At 44.6% G+C, this 24,891-nt stretch overlaps 2 protein-coding genes across 7 annotated transcripts in view; one reads left to right on the forward strand and one right to left on the reverse strand.

The window, feature by feature from the left end:
• Positions 1-2,925, forward strand: part of atp8b3 (ATPase phospholipid transporting 8B3) — a 20,751-nt gene extending 17,826 nt beyond the window's left edge. For 5 of the 6 annotated variants that reach the window (XM_085151255.1, XM_085151254.1, XM_085151252.1 and 2 more), the window contains 2 exons: positions 918-1,056; positions 1,266-2,294. In XM_085151255.1, the coding sequence (XP_085007381.1) occupies positions 918-1,056; positions 1,266-1,591 (465 nt within the window). In that variant the 3' untranslated portion in view covers positions 1,592-2,294. Of the gene's footprint in view, positions 1-917; positions 1,057-1,265; positions 2,295-2,392 lie in introns of those variants that run through there. The other variant, XM_085151251.1, reaches the window with a different exon arrangement.
• Positions 1,265-24,665, reverse strand: onecut3a (one cut homeobox 3a). Its single transcript, XM_085151256.1, has 2 exons — positions 23,325-24,665; positions 1,265-10,015 (listed from the first exon to the last, which is right to left on the reverse strand). The coding sequence occupies exons 1-2, from the start codon at positions 24,361-24,363 to the stop codon at positions 9,723-9,725; spliced, it is 1,332 nt and encodes a 443-aa protein (XP_085007382.1). The 5' UTR covers positions 24,364-24,665; the 3' UTR covers positions 1,265-9,722.
• Between the last annotated feature and the right edge of the window lie 226 nt (positions 24,666-24,891).

The raw sequence follows: 24,891 nt of genomic DNA on the forward strand, positions 1-24,891 counted from the left end.
CAACGAATATGACTGCACATTTATGCCGACATCATCCTAGTGCAAAGACAAGTGGAAGCAGACAAAAACAACAAGCACGCATGCTACAAACTTTACCCGAGTCATTTAGACAGCCGTTAGCACATGATTCTCCTTATGGGGACCTGATATGTTTAATATGCTGCTGAGAGTATAGCCCAGAAGAAGTGTATAGTATAGCTTTTATTTTGGAAAGCGCCATTTCTCTTTAATAAACTCTCTTTTCCAAAGATGAGTGATTTCTCGATCAGATAGACTTATTTTTTTATTATTTTGTTGTTTCAGCAACATTAAATTTAAAAACTGTACTTTTGAGTTAAAATATATATTTATAATTTTAATAAATGACAAATTAAAAAGGCATGAACATTTTTTTGTATCGAAAAAATATCAAACCGTGACACCAAAGTATCAAACTGAACCGAACCGTGAATTTTGTGTATCGTTGCACCCCTGTTACTTACCTGGATGATGCATCAAGATGTTGTGTTGTGTAGTTAGTGTGTAGTGATGTGAATAGTTTTGCATTGAGTGTCAGAACAATGAGACAGCCGTCTCCAGGTAGAAAACAAGAGGAGTGATGCACCTTTCCTGCTGTCAGACCTGCAGGTATCAGGCTGAGATGTTCTCCACTATAGTGGACCGAAATTATTTTTTTGGAGCGGCACAAATAATTTGTGTGGCATTTTATTGAATGCAGAACACCTGATTGTTCTGTAAATAGTTTGAAATGGTTTGGGAAAAAAAGGGTAAAAGGACAATGGCTGCAAATAACTTTGTTGTTGTTAGACTTACTATATGATTATATAAATGTTTACTAGTCGGTCTCCTTTCTGACATAAACACTGTACTGTATATCCAGTTGGACTTTTATCCTTTAATGTGTTTCTACGTCTCAGATTATTCTGCTGACCAGACACTGGACGAAGTTCAACATAGCAGCTGTAATTGTCTCCCTGGGGCTGTTCTTCATCTGTACCAGGATCACCCACAACCGCTTCCTTTTTGAGCAATCACCCAAGGACTATATATTTCTTGGTATTCAGCACAGGCCTATTATTATTTCTTTGTCACTCTTGTGAGATTTTGGCTTTAAGCTGTGACATAACAGCCCATTGTTGGACTAAAAATCAAAAAAGAAAACACGCAATAACAAGGAGCTGATTTCAATTTGTCTTTAGAAAATTGTGGCTCTCTATCCATTTCTGCCTAAAGGTATAGTTGCTCTATGTTTGTCCTTTTATCAGGTGCATCTGATTACGCCTTCACTGATCCAGTTGTGTGGCTCACAGCTCTGCTTGTTGCCTGGACAGCTGTTTTGCCTTCAGTGACTGCTCACGCCCTCAGTGTCATCCTCAACGTCCACGACAAACACAAGGTGATCTTTTTGTGCATGGGAGTGTATGAACGAAAGATCTACTTGTGTATCTTTTTGAAAAGGAATACTTCTCAAAAGGAAAAGCTAAAAATGTCAATTGTATGTCCATTTAGGTTTCGAGTCACTGAATGTCATGCTCCATATCTCAGTTTGCTCAGTTTATGCCATCTCTCTGTCAAAAGAGAGAAGGTATAAAAAGGGCCATAAAAACTGAGAAAAACTGTAGACTCATAAACTGCAGCTCTTGACAGGAAACACACAGAAACTTTGTCCTCACAGTCAACAATCACAGCACATACCACGCCAAACAACCTGCAGCAGCTCGTAAAAACTCCACCAATCTCAAGTTATTCTTTCTCCATTATTATCTGATCGTTTTCTAGTCGTGTGCTGCAGTTTATTGTGAGCTTATTTTCAAAGAACCGGCAGACTCAGATGCAGTACACTAGACCAGAGAGCGAAGTTCAAAGAATTACTGAATAATGCAGCAGTTGCAGCGATGATCAGAAAATCATCAGAGACGGGATTCAACAAAGGCTGCATGGAGCACGAGGGGATCCTCAGACCACAGAGGTTGACAGAGAGTCTGTTGAGAAGTGGGTTGGCAAAGGGGTTGTGAGTACAGCATGCTGATTAGCCGATGCACCCAAGGTGTGCCGCCTGAGGAAAAAGACAGGAACTGGACAACACAGAGACACAGATACACCCTACCTACAGGTTCTGTGCTGGTGCCCAAGTCCAAAGCAGAGGTGAGAGAGCGTGAGAGACAGAGGAGGGAAAAGAGGACCAGGGAAAAGGAGCTTTGATAAGAAGACACTGGAGACGGAAAGGAGATCATGCTTGCAGTTGTGGCTGCTGCTGACATGCCCAGCCATCATCTCCGGTTCAGTTTACTGAGTTTCTTGTTACTCTTGGGTTAAAAGAAACAAAAAACACCCCAAAAACCTTATATAAAGTAAACAGTCGCTGATATGTTTCTCCCCTTCTGTGACCCAGGTCCACAGTGTATCCCATCAGTCAGTGGAACTGAGGTCTCGTTTCAGAAGGGGGACGCCTCTCCGCCGTTCCTCCTATGCTGTCTCTCAGGGAGCTGGGTCCGGACGCCACATCACCTCAGCGACACACATGAGAAAGTGACTGCAAGTCATAACCGCGCTGTCTCAAAGGCGAAAAACGACTGACTGTGTGAAACATACGTAATGGAGAGCTGCATTAAACGTTTTTGTAACAGATAACATCTATCGTCTGCTCCTGCAGCAAACTTTTCTGTGTCTTTCAGTGTTTCGCGTATGGTTCTGTGGGCAGTTCTGTTACACTATTGTACAGATACTATTTTGAAATGAAGTTAATGATATAATGTACAAAATATATTATGCGTCATAAATCTTGTTTATTATCTTCGCATTGGCACTTTGGATCTGTTCAAACAGAGGTAAAAATCAAATCTCCATCTGCTGAGGTTACAGCGGATTTCCTTTGAGGATCGAACCAAACACAATAAACTGACAGCATAGCCTTGTTTTACAATTGTTTTATTTGTTAATTTATTTCAAAACACGCAATTTACCCATATTATCCTTTTAAGTTTTTATTTTTCTGTAACAGTTATTACTCAGATTATTCTCCTTCTCAAAAGTCTCAACTAGAATGAAACTAAAAGTCCTCCACAGGCTCTCCGGCTTCTGCAGTGGGAGGAGGGGAAAAAAGGCTTTCTGAATAGACGTGAGTGGGTTTGTCCCTCGTTTATGTTGGTGCGGAGATGTGTGACGGGTTTACGCTGGGCTATGTGCACGTACACGTGTGTTCGTGTGTGTGTTTAAGTGCAATAAGTGGAATGTCCACACGGCCGGGAAATCACAGGACCCGTAGAGCTGAACATTGTCTTCTAGGTTTGGCAGCCAGATTGTCATACCTCTGATTTCATCTTTGGTTTCAGCAAACACTCTCAAAAGGCAGACTCACCCTCTCCAGCATGTGCCTGTGTCTGTTTGTGTGTCTGTCTGTCTGTCCGAGTGCAATATAAGCCACCATCTCCAGACGACTTTGTAAACTTAAGTAGGTACAATGAAAGTGTCTTTGCATTGATTGTGGCCCTTCCTTGGCGCTGGGGACAAAGACAGTCGAACATTGTAGAACGATGGAGCCATGTGTGTGGTGGATCGGCTTGCAAACATCAGCATGGACTCCATTTTGATGTCAGTGGCAGTTTGGGGCGTTCGTGTAAAGTTAAGTGATCTCAGCGTGGTGAAACATGGGATGCTGTAGTGCTCTTGTGTCCCCAGCCACTCTCACCATAACCTGAGTGACTGGGGTTACTCCGCCCACACTGGGCTCATGGGATTGGTTAATTGGCCGAGTAAATGGCTGTGAAGGTCGAAATGAGTGGGAGCGTTTAAATGTCGCGGATGGATGGGAGAGGGGGTTGAGGGTTACACTCTGACCCAGCAGCAACAATTAGGATTGGGGGGGATCAGGTGTTTGCATAGTTCTCTGTGCAAAAGCCACCAACCGGAGCCATTTTTTAATTCCTCGCGGCTGGTTACATCGTCATTACATTAGCAGGACATTGTGGTGGGTGATGGGAAACATGGTCTTTGCACCACAGCTTTTTTTTTTGCACTGCTGCGTCGGACTACAATGGTGGCGGGGAACTGGTCATGCGATCGTCGGTTCGAGGGGTTTGAGCTGTGAGATCTGGTCGAGATGGGACGAAGGATGAACGAGTGAGTGGGGCTGGTGGGGCAGTCGTTTGGCAGTCGGGCACTACAGCATGTCACGATTCAGAGAGCCTCTTTTCCGCGTGATTTTGTTCTTCCGTCCTTCCCTTCCTCTGGCCTGCCCTCTCTCTACCTTTTTTCTTGTTTTGAAACTGATTGTCTTCTACCATCACAAAGACACTTGGTTCTGATTGAATAACAGGTAACAGAAGAGGGAGAGCACAGTGTGACTGGGGGTGTCTACATCAGTCCCACCGGCAACCTATTCAATCCCACAGAGAAATGACACGAATATGCTGTTTGACAGTAGATGCGGACGACACTTCAGGCGGGATGATCGGTTGCCACGTGGTACTGCGGTTGGTCGGTCAGTAAGAAATGGTTTCAGATTTTTGCATGACAAATATTGCAACCCATAGCAAAGGAACAGAAAATAGAAATAGTCTTCCACATTGGTACAAATGAACACATATACATTGTACACAGACCGAAGGAAAGCATGTAGACAGACGTACAGGTATCGGAAGGCCGCTCAGGTCTGAGTGTGTCCCTGTGATTAACTCCAAGTAAACAGCCCGTCTTTGGAAAAGCAAGACACACGTTTCAGGACCCGAGTGAGGACCGCAAGCTGAGGAATGAAGATTGAATGCGATTGATTGGGAGGAGAGGAGTTTGACCTCCCCCAGCACACACTGCCCCCTACTGTTTGGATTTATATACATCAAAGAAACATTGGGGAAAGGGGAAGGGTTGCAACAACACATGCACACAACCAGTGAATCCAACAGTGACAGAAATTCTAAAACAAAGACCCCTCCAACGCCTAAAACCCAAATCCTCCCACCCTGTTTTGTTTATTTTTGATAACCAAACTATTACCCCCACCCTTCTCCCCCCACACCCGAGTCTTTCCATCCTCCTCCTCTCCCCACAAAATCACAGGTCATTCCTGTTGGTTTCTATACAGTTATACAATATCCATGCACAAAAGAAAAAAAAAAGTGCACCTTCTTTTCAACAGGAGGTGCTGGTCTTTAATATTCTAAGAACATCAGGAGCACTTGAACACACCCAGGAACCTTCAGAAGTAACTGTGAAACTGTTTTTTTTTTTCTTTTTGTTTTTTCAGAGAAAAGACAACTGAAAGGCAGAAGAAAGCTAACAATGGATATAAGGTTATTCCTCCTTTGGTTTAACATCAAAATTTTGGTTTATAATTCAACCCAAATCACATTTTTGTCATTTCTTTCTTTCTTTCTCTCTTTCTTTCTTTGTTTTTTTTTTGTTGTTTCTTTGAATGTAGGCGTCTGTGAGAGCGCTTTGAACTAAACATCTGAAGCGAGCAGCTCTCGCTCGTCTCCCTCTATTCTCGCCTTCTCTTCTGTCTCTCCTTTTCTCGCGTGACCCTCCACAGAAACATTCACAATGTCTTTTCCTTTATGAAAACAGTAAGTACATGCCGTAGCAAAAAACAAACGAGAGAACGTACGAGAAAAATAAGCAAACGAATAAAAGGAATTTAACAGTATAAAGCTTCAAGTCACAAGTTCCAAAACTAACTATCATAGTATCATACTTTCATAATCATTGTTATCATTAGCAGTATTATTTTCAGTTTAAATTACATAAAGTTTACATGAAAGGTTTTTGAGGTATTTCAGAATTAATTGTCAACACACGCCTACCAAGTCCTAGCACTAGCCAGGGGGAAAGTTGACTGGACAGACAAGGTGGAGGGAGGGAGGAGAGAGTGTGTGTCTATAAACTGTCAGCGAGTCTTCCACACTTTTTCCAGTGCAGCCTCTGTGCTTGCACGCAGTGGGGAGAAAGAAAGCCGTTTGGCATTTAAGATTTTATAACAACAGCCCTCTGGGTGCTTACAGCCGCTGCCTCTTTACCCTTCTCTTTCTCTGTTACACAAAAATATCTCTGATGCGAGGAAGGTAAAGCGGCCGAGAGCGTAAGCAGGCCGGGCGGAAAGCAAAAGAGAAACACGAAGGCTGAGAGCTAGCAGAAGATCGACGATACGGCAACGAAGACTCCGACAGATTAAGGAGTAACATATAATTTTGTTTCAAATAAATAGCGTATAGAAAATGTTTTATAGACTTTCTACATGATAAAGTGCTTGTATTCTAGTGTATCAAGATGGAAAGTCAATATGGGAGAAAATGCTGACACAGCCCCCACTCTGTGTCCCTCTCTTTGGCCCCCCTTTCTGTCCATCCAATTATGGGTGCATTGTCTGTGTGAGCACACGCTTGTAAGTGGGTATGCCGCTATATGCATGCATCTGTGTGTGTGTCTTGGTGTGTGGGTGTGTGTCCAGTGCAGTCCCACCCGTGGTTGAAGGGAAAAGGCACTCAACTCTGTCTGCAAGGCAGCCACCTCCTCCTATGTGGCACAATGCAGTCTGACTGCGCTGTTAGTAGGAACGTGTGTGTGTGCGTGTGTGTGCGTAATATCATCAGTGTGTTTGTAACAGTTTGGGGCAAAGAGGGGGGGCTCTCGTTTTTTTGGTTTGTGTCCCCCTAGGCAGTTTGTGACTGGTAGGCTGCAGTATCTTTGGTATTAGTGGCGGTTTCACAAACCACTCAGCTTAGTGAGGTAGCCACATTGGTTCTCACTACTACAAACGTCATTTTGTCAGTGTCATTCCTAAAGCTGAATCTAGCTATTTATCTATGCTCACTGAACTGTATACCACAAGTCAATTTAAGCTCATCATCCTTTGGCGACGTTAACTCACTGCTTACAGCAACGTGAAGTTAGTCAGTACCTCCTGATCAGCTCCTCTACAGTGACCACCTCTTATCTAATCTGCACTGCTAATCTGACTACATTGTTGGAAATGCTACAGTTGCATCTTAAGACCACACAGATAACTACGGAGTCCCAAGCGTAAACGCCCCGCGCCACCACCACCACCCCACCCTCCAATAAAACATAGCGAGTCAGCCAGGACATTTGGAGGTCATGTTTTGTCCCTCTTAATTTTACCCCATCCTCAGGGCTCAGCTTTAAAGGGGCGAGGGGGCTGAGAGTACCACAGTTCCGACACGAAATGCCAAAGGAGAGAAAGTGTCTGTCATTTATTCTTCTCTTCAGCAGCTCCCTGTTTCTCTTGTCTTTTCTCTTTCTTGTGGTAAATGTCCTGCAGGTCTATATTCACACAGAATGCAAAAAAGAAAAAGAAACAAAACCACATCCTTCGTTGGCCTCAGTCCTTGCATCCTTCTTTTTTTTTTCCTTTTAAAAAGTCCTTCCTTTTTTTGTTTTTGATTTATCAACAAGGTGCCTTACTTATGCACAACAGAGCACAATAGTAACAAGAAATAGAAACTTTGTGTCTATGGTACTAATTAAATACCCGCATCAATATAGAGAGGAAGGGGGCGAGGGGTTGGAGGGGGAAATGGGGTTAGAGGGACAGAGGAGGTAGAGAACCAAAGATAGAATGTGAGATTTTCTTCTGCTTCAAAATGTGTCCAGTTATGCGTTGGAAACATTTTGTGTTGCACTGTATGTTTGGTGTCTTTCTCATTTGAGGTTTGGTTATTGTTTGCCTTTAAAATCAGATTCTTGTTTTTTTCTTTTCTTTTACTAAAAAAGTATAATTTCATTCAGTTAAAAGCTGATTGTTGGGCGCTATGGCACACACCGCCCATCACCTGCAGGGCGCACTGTAACCGTGTGTTAACCATCGCACCGTTTTCTCTGACTCGCATTAAGGCAGTAAGCATTGGCACTAATTGTTGTAGCATTTTAACAGCTGAGTGTGGTGTTTAGCTTTGGGCTAGCTACTGATAACCCTTGTGTGGGAATAACCAGGTTTGACAGAAATCACATCTGTTGAAATTTGTTTTTTTTTCTGCAAGCAGATGAAATGAATGAATGGAAAATCAATGATTTCATAAAACCTCTGAAAACGAATCTAAATGAAACCTCCACTGCACCACTGATGTGTCTTACTTAGGATGCCTTTCTGTTACATTTTACTCTGTTGTACTTTCCCCCTCCTCTCTTTGTGTAATTTTCTTGTATTCCGTTTGGATTGCCCAAATAAATCCCTGCCTTTGCAAAATCCCTGCATTTTCAGCATTCAGGTTAACCATCCCCCTCCTCCGGCTTCACCAGTGCTGGTTGGATGAGGAACAACAATAGGATAATGGTTAGCTATTGATCTGCCTTCAAAGAGCTGCGAGGCCTGAATGTGTTGTGCCATGACTTCTCCTCAGCATCTAGTGCCTCTTCCCTCCCTCTTCTCCACTCTGAACCCCCCTTGCTCTGCTGGATGCAGGTCTCTGCTTTCAACAGCAGGGGGCACTGTTGCTCTGCCAGCGCAGGCAAGGCTGGCGAGGTGTGCTTGCTGCTGATGCTGCTAATGCTGCTGCTGCTGTAGTGAGGCCTTTGTGTCCCCATCTCCACTGGGTCTCATGTGCTCCTCTTACATTCTGCTTTTCCTATGCAGCTGTAATGTAGTTGGCTGGATGCCCAAGCGTGTTGTTGTCATCGTTCGGTTCTCAGTTATTGATTAGAGGAAAAGCTCCCAGCAGAACAAAGAGCATGTCCAGACATCTCACCCGCCTCTCCTGTTGGTCAGAGAAACGCAGACTCTGGGCTCAGGCTAAGAGTAACAACGACACGTCTCCCTGCAGGCCTCCCAACATCTGTGCAAAAAATATACGAGACCTGGGCCTGGAAGACCTGAGTATCTATTGGCGAGTGTCTTGAGTTTCACCTTCATGAGGGGGTCAAGGCCTCGCTCCCTCTCTGTCTGCATCGATTCATTTTTCAATTCATTAGTTTGCCGTATGATCAGGCCGAGCTGCTCTCTGAAATGGCTGGCCATCAGGGAATACCTTTGGCTGAGGAATGAAGGAGACTGCGGGAGGAGGAGGAGGAGGGGGGAGGTAGAGGCAGAGAACTGGAAAGCCTTGTTGTTTTTTTCATGGGCTGCGTTGTTTTCTTCATGACGGCCTTGTGTGTGTGCAGGATGGGGCTCTGATAATAAGGCTATGTGCTGTTCTGTTTTCAGATTTATTGCCGTTCTTTTGCCCTTGTTGCTTCCGTGTGCCAGTGTGTGTGTGTGTGTGTGTGTGTGTGTGTGTGTGTGTGTGTGTGTGTGTGTGTATGGGAAACAGCGAGGAGGCAGACACAAAGGAGGTGAGTTAAGAGGAAAAAGCAGAATCAGTGGCTACTTGGGTGGTGAAGGAGGAGGCCAGCATCATGTAGATACCGCCCAACAGAAACGTCAAATCTTTGGTGTCGCTTTGCTTTGTCAGATGCCATAAAAATTATTTTCTCTCAAAAAAGAAGGAAAAAAAAAGACAAAATCAATGATTGTCCTTGTGTGTGAGAAATGCAGAGTGGACCTGACTTCACACTTCACCTTTTTAGATTATGCTTGTTTCAGGTGAGAGCTTGAAATTTTAACTGACGTAAAAGATGATTGCATGGCACAAAGGATTTTTATATCGTGTAGAGGACACCTTCAGGCGCTCCGGGCCAGGCAGGGCTGTTACAGACAGGCTTCGCAGGGAATTTCCAGCGTCGCCTGTTGTTCCGGCCTGGTTCCTCGGCCCGCCGAAGGCCCTCTCCTGCTTCTCTCAGGCCTTGGAGAAGGTGGTGGCAGAGGTGCCTGGCTGCCCAGGGCTGGTACCGTGGTCATCGTGCCAGCGGTCCACACAGCGGCGGCGAGCATTCATGAAGAAGTTGCTGACGGTGCTGAGCTCCAAGCCGAGCTGCTGGGAGATGGTGATCTGCATTTCCTTGGATGGACGCTTGTTCTCCTTGAAGATGGCGATGAGTGTGCGGCGCTGCAGGTCAGTGAAGACTAGACGCTGTTTCTTGGGCGCCGTGTTGCGGTCCTTGTGTTGCTCCTGTTCTTTGCGCTTGCAGGCTTGGTGTGGATGGTAGAGGTGGGAGGGATGGGAATGAGAGTGGGAGGCAAAGAGGAGAAAGAAAACACAACGCAAGGTAAATATACAAAAGTGATCATTTTCATGAACTGAGAGCTGGAGGTGGAGGGAAGTAAAGTGCGTAAATTATAATTACCCAGTACTTAAACACATAAAACTAGTTCATACACCAGTGGAGATGCTATGGCTCCATCTCTATTGCCATATTAAAGTTGATTTAAAGCTAATCCATGCCTCCTGCCCAGTGGGAATATTCCTTCCATCCTGCAGAGTGCAGACAGGGACCCAGCCTGCGGTGAGAGAGAGAGAGAGATTGGGGGGGTGGGGGGCGCACTGGCTGTTGCCTGCTAGCTGGAGACACTGCTGTTTGATTCAATATTAATGCAGTTTGAGTCGCAATGGGGGACTGAGTGACTGTTGCACAAAAGTAAGCATTTTGTGTTTGAGTGTGCGTGTGTGGAAATGAAAGATAGAGGAGGGGCAAATGCAGGGAAAGAATAGGTTGGAGAGAGAAGAACAGAAAAGAAGCAGGAGTAAGACAAAGTGTGTGTGTGCGTGCGTGCGTGCGTGCATGCGCGAGTGTGTGCAAGAACTAAAGAGAGTAGCTGAGATGAAGAGGGAGGGGCTGCGAGTGAAGGAGAAAGCGAGATATTGACCGACTTTGCTGTAGGAATTGGGGGGTTCTCTGTAGGGACTGAGGTCAGAATCCCCCCCCCAGCAGGTCTACAGTCTGCTACTTCAAACAGAGCCCACTGGAGCCCACTCTATTGAGCTCTGAGAGGGTATTTATAACCCCCCCCCCCCCCCCCCCCCCCGCACACCCCTCCCAAACACAAACACTGGAGAGGTGGTTGCTCTGACTGCTATGAGCCCCTTCCCATACACAGAGCAATTTTCAAAAGAAAACACGCTGAGTGTACTCTTCTACGTTTGGGAGGGTGTCCGAGGGGGTGAAGGGGTTGCGTGCAGCAAACGCAGAAATTAATAGTTAATGGAATGTAGGTAAGTGTGTTGTAAGTATTTGTAGGAGACGGGTGGAAAGCAGCAGACAGGTGGAAGGTAAAAGGGAGAAATGGCGCCCAGAGATGGTGTAGGAGGAGTGTGCGTATGTGTGTGTGAGGTTAAGGCACCACCTCTGCGGCCACATGTTCCCCTGCTGACTGAGGATCGAATCCTGCCAGAACGCACTGTGTGTCCCTCTCAGCTTCCCTACTGTCTCAATAAAACGGGAGCAAATTGGAGAGAGAAAGCGAGTGGGAAAGATGCCATCCCTATGGGGTCTCCACCTGCTGCCGCTGGTATTGTCTGATACTTTCATACTCGCCTTCAGTAATGTCTCACTCTCACGCTGTGTGTGTGTGTGTCTTGATGCATTTAAGGACAGATTTCTTTTTTTTATATTCTCCTTGTGTGTGTGTGTGTGTGTGTGTGTGTGTGTGTGTGTGTGTGTGTGTGTGTGTGTGTGTGTGTGTGTTTGTGAGGAGGCTGTGATTATGCTGAAGTGGCTGGAGCCAAGCAGTGGCGCTGTGTGTCTAATTACAGTGGAGCAGAGCCCATTGATCAGCCATTGCAGTCCAATCTGTTTACTACAGATGTCTAACCTGCACACTTGCGCATCCATCATATTCATATTTCACATCAACACTGCTGCTATATATATCAGGCAAACATGCTAATATGCCACATACAAATTTCTCCATGCTTGTACGAACAGCGAGCGTATCATCATGTATAATACTTTGATTTATTAAAGGCTTAAGAGTAGTAATGATGGTGAGAAAAGGGAGGAGGATGCCATTTCTTTAGTGTCTGAAATTATTCACAGTAAGAAAAAAGTAGGACACTAAAGAATCAGAAAGACTACAACGAGAAGGCATATTCTTACTAAGATTACATCATCATGTATTTATTGTATTTCTCTTTCTTGAAGATACTCTAAAAATGCCAAAGTAAGTCCCACCCGGTAGTTCCAGGGATAAATATTGACAGGCTAGCTTATATCCCGGATTTCTTTGTCTCCTAAACCGATAAAAGTTAATATTTAAGATGTTTTCTTTTTCCCAATAAATGGAGCTGCTTACTTCATTCTAATGTATATGAATAGTTCATCATTTGTGTCTTCCTTTATAAAGAAACTCTGCTGAGAATTACTCTTTCAGTCACGTCAGAGTTTGAACATCAAGGCTCCAGTGATAAAGCTTAAGTGCTCAAACATTTCCAGGTGTGATGAAATCTCTATTTATTCTATACTCGACAACTTGTACTGGATCATCACGGCCATTGGGGAGAAGTGTACAGCCCATCAGAGACATGCCAGACAGTATGGATTAAACGTGTGTGCAAGAGGATTCATTTCCCAGCAGGACAATGAGCCTAACATGTATCTAAGCTCCACCAGGCTTTTTTGAAGTCCGGGGAGGAGCAGCAGAGCAGTGCTGACATGTGTGACATGTCTGCTCCTATTCGAAACACAGAACCTCTGGAATGGTCGTGAAGAGTGCTGAGTTAATCTTTTTTTTTTCCTATAAAAGGTAAAAATACTAAATAACATTCAGCTTCATTTAAAATAGTTTTTTCAAGCTGCATTTTTAAATACGCTTCCCAAGATACCTGTGTTTATTAATGTAGCTCCTCATTACACATGGGCATGGACTGCATCTCATACAAGAGTATTTTTGTTATGGATTTTGCTGCTTTTAGTACAACTTCTTCTATTTTTATCAATATAGATTTATTACTGTCTTTGTGTTAATAATAATAATAATAATAATAATAATAATAATAATAATAATAATAATAATAATAATAATAATATATTACAACACTCAGTTCTCCATTTACCAGCTGGAAGCTGTAAATAGTTGTAAATGGTTTACTTCCTCCTACTGTCTAACTTGGTAACTGGTTTGTCCAGACACACACACAACCTCACACCAAAAATAGTTACCCCTGTAAAAATCCCATCCAGCCAAATACAACAGCTTTAATGTTTTAAACGCTTTCAAAAATGTTTTCTCATTTATTTGTATTACGATTTATCAAACCGCATCACATCTCAAAGAGTTCCTAATGGTTAAATGTTCTCTCCAATGCCTAAAAGGTAAGAAACACACATCCAAACGTTTTCGCCGTGAGTGCACCTGTGCGTGGGGAAGATGCAGAGTCAGCAGGACGAGTGTTTCTCTCTTAATGTGCCTCCACAGCAAGCTGACACAGTCCCGGACTCTCTCCACATCTTCTCCACCGGATAGTCACGTTCTGCCACCTCATCGACCGCTTGCTTTGCTCCGTTTCTGTCGGTAGGTGTCGCTCTCGTCGTGGCCCGGCTGCACGGGGCGCCATAGTGCGCTGCCTTTGCTACAGGCGCTGGATTTAGTAATCGATATCGATCGATCGGTGAGGAAGGGGGCCCTGATTACTGAACCAAGCTCGGCGTAGAAAAGAAAAAAAATCGATCATTGCAGCTTTTAGAGCTACAGTAGGCACCGAGCAGAGAGACGGACATAAACTCATGCACAAAGAGCAGCCGGACAGGAGCAGAAATCCTGATTTGGCGCTGGGTGTTTTCCGAGGTGCGCGTGATGTTGATAAAAAGAGAAATGAGATTTCTATTTCTCGCTTTGGAGCTGAGAGCAGGAGCTGACCTACTTTGGAAGAATCCCTCGAGCTCCTCGCTAACATAGAAAGATTGATTCTCACAGCCACGTTTGTCCCGCGTGCCGCTATTTTACACACGTACATCACATACAGGCTACACAGGTGTAATATCATTGTCCATGAATATGCGCACGCAGTAGAAGTCCAGTTAATCCTCATGAATGTCAACGAATGTCCCCGCAGACTGGCCCGTGCCTCCAGACATCTGGAATTCTTTAATAATGCCTTTATGCGCGGATGAAAACGGTATAAGTTAGACCCATTTCTTTTCCACTGATGACATTAATATTCTTTGCTTCACGACAAACCAAGCGAGGTTAAGAGAAAGGCCCTGGGTGTCCAATATCGATCGATAGATTCGTGAATAATTCGTGTGTGAAATTCACTTCGTCCAATTAATTATGCCTCGGAGGGGGGAGTGGGCCTGGAGAGGAGATTCATGAAGGGGGCTGGAGACGTGAGAGCGCACCGGGCAGGAAGCGGAGTGATGATCCAGCTTTCTGTGCTGCTGAAACCCGAGCAGGAAAAGGAGTAAATTATCATCACCCGCTTCAGCTGTGATTTCTGCGCCCGGCTGAATACTCACAGCTGTCTTCACGAGGCCTCCTCGATCCCTGCAGATGTGAGCTCATCTGGAGCATTAATCATTTATCGATCATCGCTGCCCTTCCTGCTCATAATGAGAAAGTCAAACCGCCTAATATTGTGCCTGTATGAAACCACGATTACACATCTGCATAAAGAAACAGCCCTGCTTGTTTTCTAGAGTTCTCTGGTTGGCCCTGTTTGTGATCCCTGGAAAGGAGACGAGGTCAACAGCGTATGCTGATTTAATTAATTTACCAATAAACATGTTTACGGGTTACGGTTGGGTGCCTTTATATGTATGCACACACACACACGCACATACAAACACACACACACATAGTGCCTCCCCTTTATTGTTGGAATGCAGTGCTGTCCTCACTAATAATCTATGCAGGCTGCTTGTAGCTGCACTCTTCTTCACATGGAGCATGCGTGATTGGGCAGTTTGGCGTTAAAGCTTCGGCCTGTTTATTAAGTGACGTCTCTGTTGTTTTGCATGGGCTATTGCTCTAAAGATTGATAGCAGTGTGCATATATATCCACACGGCCCTCTCTGCAGACTGTGGCATTCGGTTGCAGGGAAGTGCCAAGCTCTCACTCTCTCTCTCTCTTTCTCTCTCGCCAGGCCAAAACACTTCCTGCTCAATACTCCTTAATGTAATGAGTGAGAATTGGTGTTAATATACTGATAAAGCGGCACAATTTGTTTGTTTGCCTTCTCCTGCGACTCAGCTGCGAGGCATTTCTGTTCCAGCCCTTCAATAACACTCAACCTGAACTCAGTTACACCTTCGCCCACATCCCACCTTCAAGTCCGCGAGACTCTCTGCTGCCTGAAACGTTTGGAGCTAGCCTTTACCTTTAGATTTGCTGTATTAGCTCTCACAACACTCTCATGCATGCACTGGAATTTGGATGTTAATTAGAGGATTTTTTAAAAAGACATTTTTTAAAGATCCGTGTCAGCCTGAGATGCTCGAAAAGCTCTTTCGGTGCTGTTTTCATCCCAGCTCGTTATTAGTGAACCCAAGAAACTGCGCAGCGCTAAGAACATTCAATAATGAGCCGAGGCTGATGGCTGTGATCATCACGCTTCTTATGAGGTTTTGGATAATTAAAAGCACTCAGCCATTTAAGCGCTGGACCGAGAGCGCTGGACCGAGAGCGAGAAATTTACCCCGCATTACATTTTTTTGTTTAATAGCAGCCCTGTTCTGCACGCGCCATTTATTGTTATGAGTGGGTCCATTGTTAGAGTGATAATCTTATCTGTGATTATCATCGATTTCAGTGATAATTGCTTGAGTTATGTGTGATAGCTGTAATCATGATTCTTTTTTTTATTATTACTGTGAATGTACAGACAGGTGGGCATAGGGATGCTTTCCCACAAACAACAGGTGGGAGTCTTTTTTTTTTTTTTTCTTTAAAAAAATTAATATTTTTGGAGGTTTTTCGGTTAAATTTCGCTTTTACTGAATTCTGTTAAATTAGCTTTCATATTTATGTTAAATCTTGTTAAATAGTCGAAATGATAAACTATTTAATTTCTTTAATTTTTTACATAATTGTACCCCAGCAGCAAATTATTCTCATAAAACGAATCAGCATTTAATTAATTAAATAACCATGTAGTTTAATATGAATCCATCACGATCATTTACTGTAAATGCGATGTGGGGTGAAAATAATAAAATAATATTTACCGACTTTGTTTTCTGTTCGAATCCCACACCATTATTTGAAACTTTTAAATCTCGCGGGACTAGCAGGACCTGCGGACTTTAATTACCTTATTTTTATATTTGCACTCCTGAGTGGATGTGTGCACATTTGTGCGCCATTTGAGGGTTTCATATACTTAATTTCTCAGAAACAAAATATCTTCAAATGTCAGCTGGCCGCCGAGCTGTCACTTCTCTGCTAATTTTTTATTTGTCGCAGGAGAATCATCACACTGATCTGCAGTCGGATGATACTGTTTACTCTCCACGGGGACGCAGACAGGTTTTCAATATGCAGGATTTTCCAGATTCAGTTCAATACCCTCCTCACTCAATCATGCGAAGAGAGAGTCAACACAAATATGTCCAGCCCTTATTTCCCAGCCCGTTATTGCGCCCATGTAATTGCATTTATCTGATTTATTCTCTCCAATGCAAGACAAAGGATATTAAAATGGAGAAAATATATTATATAATAAAATAAGGCGATGTGTCTTTATCTGTTACAAAATGCACATTTTGAATGTAATGTTTAATTTTATATTATGTAGTCCTTTTAACACTGATGTATGGCTTGAGTTTTACTTTAAAAAGTGTGGAAATTATGTTTAGGTTTTTATTTTTGTACAGTAAGATATAAAATATATTTTATTTAACTGGTTTTCTATTTTTGTGTGCAAAGTTTTTGATCAGCAAACAGCAGCAATTATTATTGAACGGTAGTTCAATAATAATACCAGTAGCAGTGATAAAAAAATTATAGTAATAATATTAATAAAAATAATAATAATGATGATAATAATAATTTTGTTTTGATACATAAGGATATTCTATAATAATCTCTCACACACGCCTCAAAGTCAGAAATTCTGAAGAACGGAAATGCAGCGTCAGCGCATTCACGTCCCTCACCAAAGCAACAAATTAACCAAATTATTAATTTTAGCTTAAACCCGAAGGCAGTTCGTTATATTTAATAACATGTAACACAAAGGCTGCAAAAGCTGACATCGATTCATTCATCAATTGATTTCACAGTCGTTTTGTTCCTTTGTTGATCTGTGTGGGGTTGCCCAACCGGAGTTTCGGGTTGCATCTGTGGGTACGATAAGCGGTGTTCCTGTGTGTGTGTGTGTGTGTGTGTGTGTGTGTGTGTGTGTGTGTGTGTGTGTGTGTGTGTGTGTGTGTTGCGGTTTGGTTGTGATCGACCCCAGGAAGACTTAAGGCTCCGTACATACGAACCATCTGCAGGCTTCTTTCTTTCTTCCCAGATATGATTTTTACCTATTTTTTTATTTTTTTTATTTTTTACATCCAAAACATTGTTTACAAACTGTTTTACAGTGTGAGCTAAATGTCAGTTAAATCATTTAATCTTCTTTTGTGTCTGTCAAATATTCCCCCCCCCCCCCCCCCCCCCCTTGGCGAGAGAAACAAATTTACAAAAGATGAATTTTTGCGATTATTTCTTATTTGTGTTTTTCACTCAAATTCATAATCTGTCTTTCTATCTTATGGATCTCCTTTAATGCGATGCTACATTGCTTATTTATTTTATTATTATTATTTAAAGTCTTACAATGATCAAATGGATATCCGCCCTTTTCGTCTTTAATTGCGCGGACAGTGTCCTTGCCTTCTGTTCTTATCCTGCGCATTAAACGAGCCATTATCGGGCCTTTAATAACCGATGGCCTGTCAGAGCGCCAGATAAGAGGGGAGTGTGCGGAATCGCTGCTGCTTCGACGCCGCTGGACACTGATTTATAACTAGCGGTGGTTTTGGTTACTCAAATCCCCAATCACCCCTGAAAAAGTAATCTGTTACTTATTTCCTGAAGTATCAGAGACATTTGGAAAATAGCACAGCGAATCACTGCCTGGAATAAATCAGGGCTGATGACGAACTTGAACAGATCACGATAAAATTAACAATTTGGAGCGAGTGAAAAGACGCCTGGCAGAAATGTCGGCACTGTGCACGCGCACAGGAGCTAGCAGAGCATGTGTTGTTGTTTTTTCGGGGGCACCCCGGCGTTACATAACTTCGGTCAACATTTTAATTGCTCACCAGCTGCTCTTTGGAGTCCTCACTTACTGATGCTCTTATGCAAACCACCACAGCCTGCAGACAAAGGCCCGCGGTGTCATTATAAAAGGTGTTGTTATAATAACACCTGTTATAACGACATTATAACGGCGATATTGTCCGTTATCAGGCCTCAGCTCCACTGACGATTTGCTCATTTCACATTTAAAATCCTTTTGTGCACCTATTGAACTCCAAAGCGCGTGCACGAACAGCGAGATTAAATTAGGATTATCTTTGCTTTGGACCTTTTGTGTTTTTACTTGGAAAGAAGGGGACGCGCGCGGTGCCATTAACCCTCTGATGCGATCCGCGTGCATGCCGTTGACTCTGCCAGCAATTTGATTTAAAGGTCATTCTCTCCTATCGATCCGGTTTGGAGAGGGGGCGACTGAGCAGCGTAGGAATTGATCATCTAAAATAGAAGAGACGGTATTGGAGACTGTACGGAGCGCTGCTGCATTTATAATTGCTAACCACGCATCCCGTGTGAATTGGAACGTGCGCGCGCTGTGAGAGGAACGGGTGAAGACGTGGGAGAGACGACGCGGGCTCCGGCTTCAGTCAGGCTAATCTGATTTCTATTAAAATGACATTATTTTGAATAATAAGGTCGACGTGGTCAGAGCCGGCTATGCGGGACGGCCAGTGTGGGTGGGATGTGTAATGAGCAAAAAGAGGTTAAACGACTGTGAACTGTGAGTCGTCTCTCGCTGCTAATCCCACCATAGCACAGCCTTAAAGGGAAGCCAAACTCTCAGACTTTCACTTGACAGCTCCGTAAGATTCGTCCTGTTATGTGTTATGAAAGGTGAGCTGTTAATGGGAGGGAAGGTGTTGCATGGCGGAGATGGAGGGGGTTGCATGGCCGCATGGCGCAGCTCCAGAGATGGGAAGGAGATGCCGGGGAATGGAAATCGATACAGATTCAGGGCTCACCAGATCGGCCTTAACAATTGGCGCAGACGCACTCTGCATCCCGATCACACACATACTGGAGAGAAGAAATGGAGGAGGCGACAATTGCGAGGTGCTGGTGGTAAAACACTATCCTGTGGGAATTAACGTATATGGTATTGCTTTGTGCTGTTTCGCAGTTTCAGCATGACTCCAGCGGTGCATTATTATAAGTCCTCATTTCACACTCGAACATCAGGATTCCTCTAAATGTGTTTGTTTAGGAGTCCAGCCAGCCTCTCCACACGAGGCTACAGATAATGTCATTTCATTTGGAATGAGCTTCACTGAACTCGGGATTTAAACAAAATAGCCTCGAGGTATAACCTCAAGAAAATGACTGTTGCCCTCCCACCAGGGGATTGAAAAGGCGATGCTTGTACACGCGTGTCTCAGTACTTACAGCACATGATGCTGTGCTTAACGAACAACGAAGCTCTGAAACCACAGCTGCACTGTTTACTCCCCTATCTTCCCCTCATACATCAATTATTAACGTACCAATCGATTATTTCGCAGGGCAGCATCAAGCCATCTTTTCATGTAAAAAAAAAAATGCTGTTTGAGATTATCCCTCATCAATCACTTCTTAATGTTTCTACCAGTGAAACCCGTTATACTAGATTAAAAATAAAAACATCACACCTTTTAGGCATTTTTATTACGTCAGGATATTTCCGTGAAAATCCCAAAATAAAGATGACCTCCACTTTTTATCTGCAGCTGCTAAAAGAAGCTGGAGATGTGATTTAAATGGAAACCCCGATGGGCTCCGTGCTGGACTGGAAAGTAGGATGCGTGGTGGTGTGATTGACGCGATTGTGGATTGTAATATTGATCGTTGGGTGGAAGCTGTTGGATGAAATAATGGTGTTTAGAGGCCACAAGAACGGTATCAGGTATGTATTTGGAAAACTCCAGATCACCACCTTCGACTGTCCTCAAACCTGCGGTGGATATTTCAGCACTCTGGACAGCGCCAGAAACTGACCAGCAGGAAAACGCTTTGTAGACATAAAAACAAAGCTTTAACCACCTTCTGTGTGCCACACACAAACCAACACACATCGATTTAATTTAAAGAAAAGCAACAATTTAATTAAAATATACAAAACACCCAGAATTCATCAGTTTGATATAAAAGCCTGAGTTTATCTCAAAATGATGAACCCCTAACCAAAATGAAGGCCGTGCGTTGTAAGGAATGGAAATGGGCTGGGGATCTTAATAAATACATATATATTTACCCAGGAAAATGAATGGATTAGTGCAGAGAGGAAAGGGTGCAGAGTGACGCTGATGGGGGGGATGGTGGTGGATGAGCTGGAGTATAGCTCCAGGATTAGGCCTGTGTAAACTGCGTGTAGTCCATTGAAACATGAATAGAGGCCTCCCACCGTCATTCTCGACAATGTTTTTCCTCTGTGTCCTGTGGGTCTTGACCTCCACACCCTGGCACGTGCTCCGGCCATTTAGATGGAAATGAACCTACTGCGCTTTTTTTTTTTGAGAGAGAGAGAGAGAGGGAGAGAGAGAAAGGGGGACCCTGGCATGCCATGGCACATTATCACTGGTAAATGGAAGGAAACGAAGCGGATATTCCTGGAAGGTAGGAATGTATTGTTTCTGATGATATTTTCCGTGTTGTCCAACATCTGTTGGAAAAATGTGAACATTACCCGGGTGCACGAACCCCCAAAGAACAAACGAGGGATTATACACCGCATAAACAAACAGAACATGATAACAGGAAAGAAAAATATGTGCAGGGGCGTTTTTTTTTAAAACCAGCTGTCCCCTTTCCCAACCTTTTCCGGCTCCCGCCTTCCCCCCTCCCTTCTGCTCCAGGGGAGAAACCAATGGGAGAGAGTGCTGAGGCGGGATAATTGATAGATGCACTGGCTATCCTTATCGATCAGGGCTGTATTGACTCGACCAAATACATTGAGATGGAGTGTGGAATTCAACACAGATGCAAAGACGAATTGTTTTCATCGTTAATGCGATCTTTAAATGCCCCGCAAACCTCACCCTGCCCGCGTCTCTCTTAAAGCTGCCCGCTTACACAACAGCCGTCTGCATAATATATGTTCAGAGTGTGGAAATGCCTTTTGTTTACGTGACCTGTGTGTTACAGGTCTGCATATGAAGAACACAGTAAGTGGAGAAAGCATTAGGAGATGTTAAGCGTGAAGGACACACATCCCCCCTCCAAACGTGCCCACCTTTGCTCTGCTTTTCCTGTCGGCAGTGAATTGTCATGTGTGTGCGCGCGGACACTGGTATTTTCGCATTAGCTAAGCAGGGCAGCTGCATTGATTCGCGTGACTGTGATGAATTTGGAATAGTAATTTGAATTTATTGATTGATGTGGCCGAGCGAGTATGGCCCAGCCTCACTTTCAGCATCCAAACCCCCCACCCGCCTCCCCCAACTCCCACTCCCAACCCACATGAAAGCCGAGGATAATTGTGATTTTAAATGCAATGAGTAAAATGTTGCTCCCTGCATTTACATACGAGTCATTTGTCATTTTAACCCACCTAGAGTGTCCTTGCTGATTGATTGCACAGTGAAGGCTTAAGAATCAGCTTTTTCCAAAAAGAAGTATTTATTAATTGTGTGCTGGGAATTTCGAAGAAACTTCATTTATTCATTTAATGTTGTTAACATTTGCACTTTCTGGAAAACTAAAATGTGGTAAAACACTGCAGCTCTTATTTTCGTTCACCACTGAGCACCTCTAGTCTGTCCTGGACCTGAGCACAAATATGCGGCAGCCGTGTGCTGCACAGGACTGTGCCACTCCAGCACGCTAGTTGAATTGAGGGTTTTATCCTGGTGCCGGGTGTGGAAGATATAAAACCCCACTGCCCAATTAGCTTTAACAGCAGTGGCACTTAAAGAGACAATTGTGGAGTGTTTAAATCTTTATTTACCAGAACCCCACTAAATACGCAAAGGAACAATTTACATGCCATTAAGTGCTTTTCAATAGGGCATTGACTGGAACTAAAATATGCCACTATATCTGCTTAATTGAACTGTTCACTGAAATACGACGCAGAAGCGCTGATTGACGTTTGGAAGAGCAGCGCGTCTAAACAAGGCCTTTACAGAAACATCAATGATGGGGGACCTTACACTCACATCTTTGTATAAACTCCACCGTGGCGCTTGTTTTCATTTATATCCTATTAATCAGGTTGCAAGTGTTAAAGACTTTAAAGTGGGCAGAGATTTGGGTTCAAATCACAGCCTTTAATGTGACAATCTGTGCGCGATAAAAATCGAAACGATGGATCAAAGTGGCGAACCATTCAGAAAACCGAAATGCTGAGGCAGAGAGGGTTTGTGCCACATTTAGTATTTGTCCTGTTAAGCTGAGATCTCATATAACTTCACAAACCGCAATAAACAATTTCTCAGCACAATGACTAAATAGGCCTTAAATCAAATTAGTAGACAGAAATCCCAGAGAGAAGAGGGGACAACACAGACCAGAGAAAGACGCATCTGTTTGTGTCTTTCAGATCCAGATCGATCATTTATCACTGCGCTACTCTGAAAGGGGACGCCTGGACCTGGAATATTGATCCATAGGAGGTCATGCTCCCCAGACTCTTTGGCCAGGCCTCAGACGATCCTTGTTTGTGACCACGCGCATATTTGACAAGGAGAGCGCCAAAGAATTAGATGAGGTTTGTTAAATAAATAAAACTGGGTGTTCGGGGCACAATGATATCAAAGTGTAGTGTTTACCTTTCAAGTAAGATTGAATCAATTTCACTTCTCGCTCTGAATTCCTTTGTTTCGCCTCTTTCTGCGTGCGTGCGTGCGTGCGTGCGTGTGTGCGTGTGTGTGTGTGTGTGTGTGTGTGTGTGTGTGTGAGAGAGAGAGAGAGAGAGAGGGGGGGGGGAGAAGAGTGAGACAGAGGAAGATGGATGCACGCATGCATACTGTACTCGTGCGTAAACGTGCGTAAAGCCAAGAGTGTCTGAGCAGACTCGGTTTGCTTTGGAGTCTGTCTGTTTATGACAGACAGCGCTTCTCTTTTGTTTATCACACAATGTATGTTTATACTACTGCGCATTGTAGCATCAATCAAAATATAGATCTCCCTCAACATTTAACACCTCAACTGTCATGATGAACTTTTACTCGATACAATCGACTAATAACTTCTACTAATGTCTATTTGAGCTGCTATTGACAGTCTCGCCACATTGACTTCTAATTGATCCCTCCACATCACTCAGGCTGTCTCCTCACTCACCTGCAAGCCTCAGCGCTGACATCCGCTGGAACTCGGGCTCCTGGAGCCACTTCCACATCCTCCTGAACGTCTCTCGGCCCGACTTGAGTTTACTCCAAGGTTTAGGATTCCGCAGCAGGTCAGACAGAGTTCCCTGGGACCGACACAAGATCCTCTGAGCAAAGATGGCCTGGGGGATGCTGTAGCGCTTGAGCTCTGCTGTTATTCGCTGTGCCACCTCCTTGGTGTTTATCTCTTCCACCTGCCCTGACCCAGCACCTTGCCCGCCTCCCACCACCGTCTGCCTGTCTCGGTCTGAGAGCATGGATCCGTTTGCCTGAGAGTGCGGATGGCTGTGATGGTGTATACCGTTCAAGGAGGTCATTAGCCCGCCCCCGTGACCCCCGAGACCGCGGGCCAAGTGCTCTTCACCCCTGGACAGCATGGCTGCGTGAGACTCGAACCCCCCCGTGGAGAGCATCTTGTCGTTGGAGAGGTGAGCTCCGGGACCGTAGGCGCTGAGAGTCTGCTGGGAGCTGTGCAAAGACCCGAGCCCGTTGGACAGGGGCGACAAGGGCTGCCCCATCCCGGACATATCTTTGGGGTAGTGGCCATAGAGGTTACTCATAGAGGCGAGGCTTCGGTCGTCTCTCATCAGGGTGAAGCTGCCGCTGACATTCCCAGTTGCAAGTCTCTGGTGTGCTGGATGGTGGTGAGCATGCGGGTGTGGATGGTGAAATTTCTCCGAGACCGTGGATATGGGGGGCAGGTGCTGTAGCGGCGTCAGCGTTGTGTAGGTGCTGCTCAGGCTCATCCCGGAGTCGCACGACATGGTCATAGCCGGATGCAGGGGGCCAGACAAAGCGTGGTCTGAGCGATAGTCCCCCGCTCCCTCCAGTATCGAGGCCATGCTGGACACCATGGCTGACCGCCCGTGCGACACCAAGTTCCGATGCGACGCCGACGACTGGCGCGCGTGCGGGGAGTTCATTAAGTCGCTGGTTTGATGGGAGTGAGATACACCGTGCAGATTTCCGATGTTTTCCATTGTCAGCTCCATCGTTGAAAGGATCTTTATTTCCACCCCTCGCGCCACTCTCTCGCTCTCCCTCTCTCTCCCTCTCCCTCTGTCGCTCTATCTCGCGCTCCTTTCCAATAAATTTGAAACGATTTCAAAGCCAAGCCATTGATTGGAGTTGCCTCTCCGCAGTCAATCCAGCATGGTTTTAAAGGATCGGGTCCCAGCCGCCAAACAAACCGCTGCTCGGTGCGTGAAGGTGTCTGCGCCTGCCTGGTTTCTCTCCGCTGAGCACCTTCTACTATACCCAAAGCGCTGCTCTGCTCGCTGTGTGTATATTGACGTGCCCGCGCTCCTGTTAAAATGAGACCGAGCCTGTGCGCAAGTGCGCGCCCCCGTGGCCTATCCTCGCACTCGCGAACCCTGTCTGGGGCCAATCTGACGTCACTGGCCCCCGTGTCAGGGCTCGCTCGCGTTGTAAAGCGTGGACCCTCAAATCCTCGAAAAGATTGCGTTAGACGCGTTAGATAAAAGACAGAATGCGCAACATTTACACTCAGATGGATAAGA

Source organism: Neolamprologus multifasciatus, chromosome 23, assembly GCF_963576455.1.
Source record: "Neolamprologus multifasciatus chromosome 23, fNeoMul1.2, whole genome shotgun sequence".
NCBI classification, from domain to species: domain Eukaryota; kingdom Metazoa; phylum Chordata; class Actinopteri; order Cichliformes; family Cichlidae; genus Neolamprologus; species Neolamprologus multifasciatus.

Excerpts from the sequence above, each read along its gene's own strand:
- onecut3a (XM_085151256.1), bottom strand. The coding sequence starts at position 24,363 with ATGGAGCTGACAATGGAAAACATCGGAAATCTGCACGGTGTATCTCAC. Across the intron at positions 10,016-23,324 it reads GTCAGCGCTGAGGCTTGCAG|CCTGCAAGCGCAAAGAACAG; the intron begins GTGAGTGAGGAG and ends ATCCACACCAAG.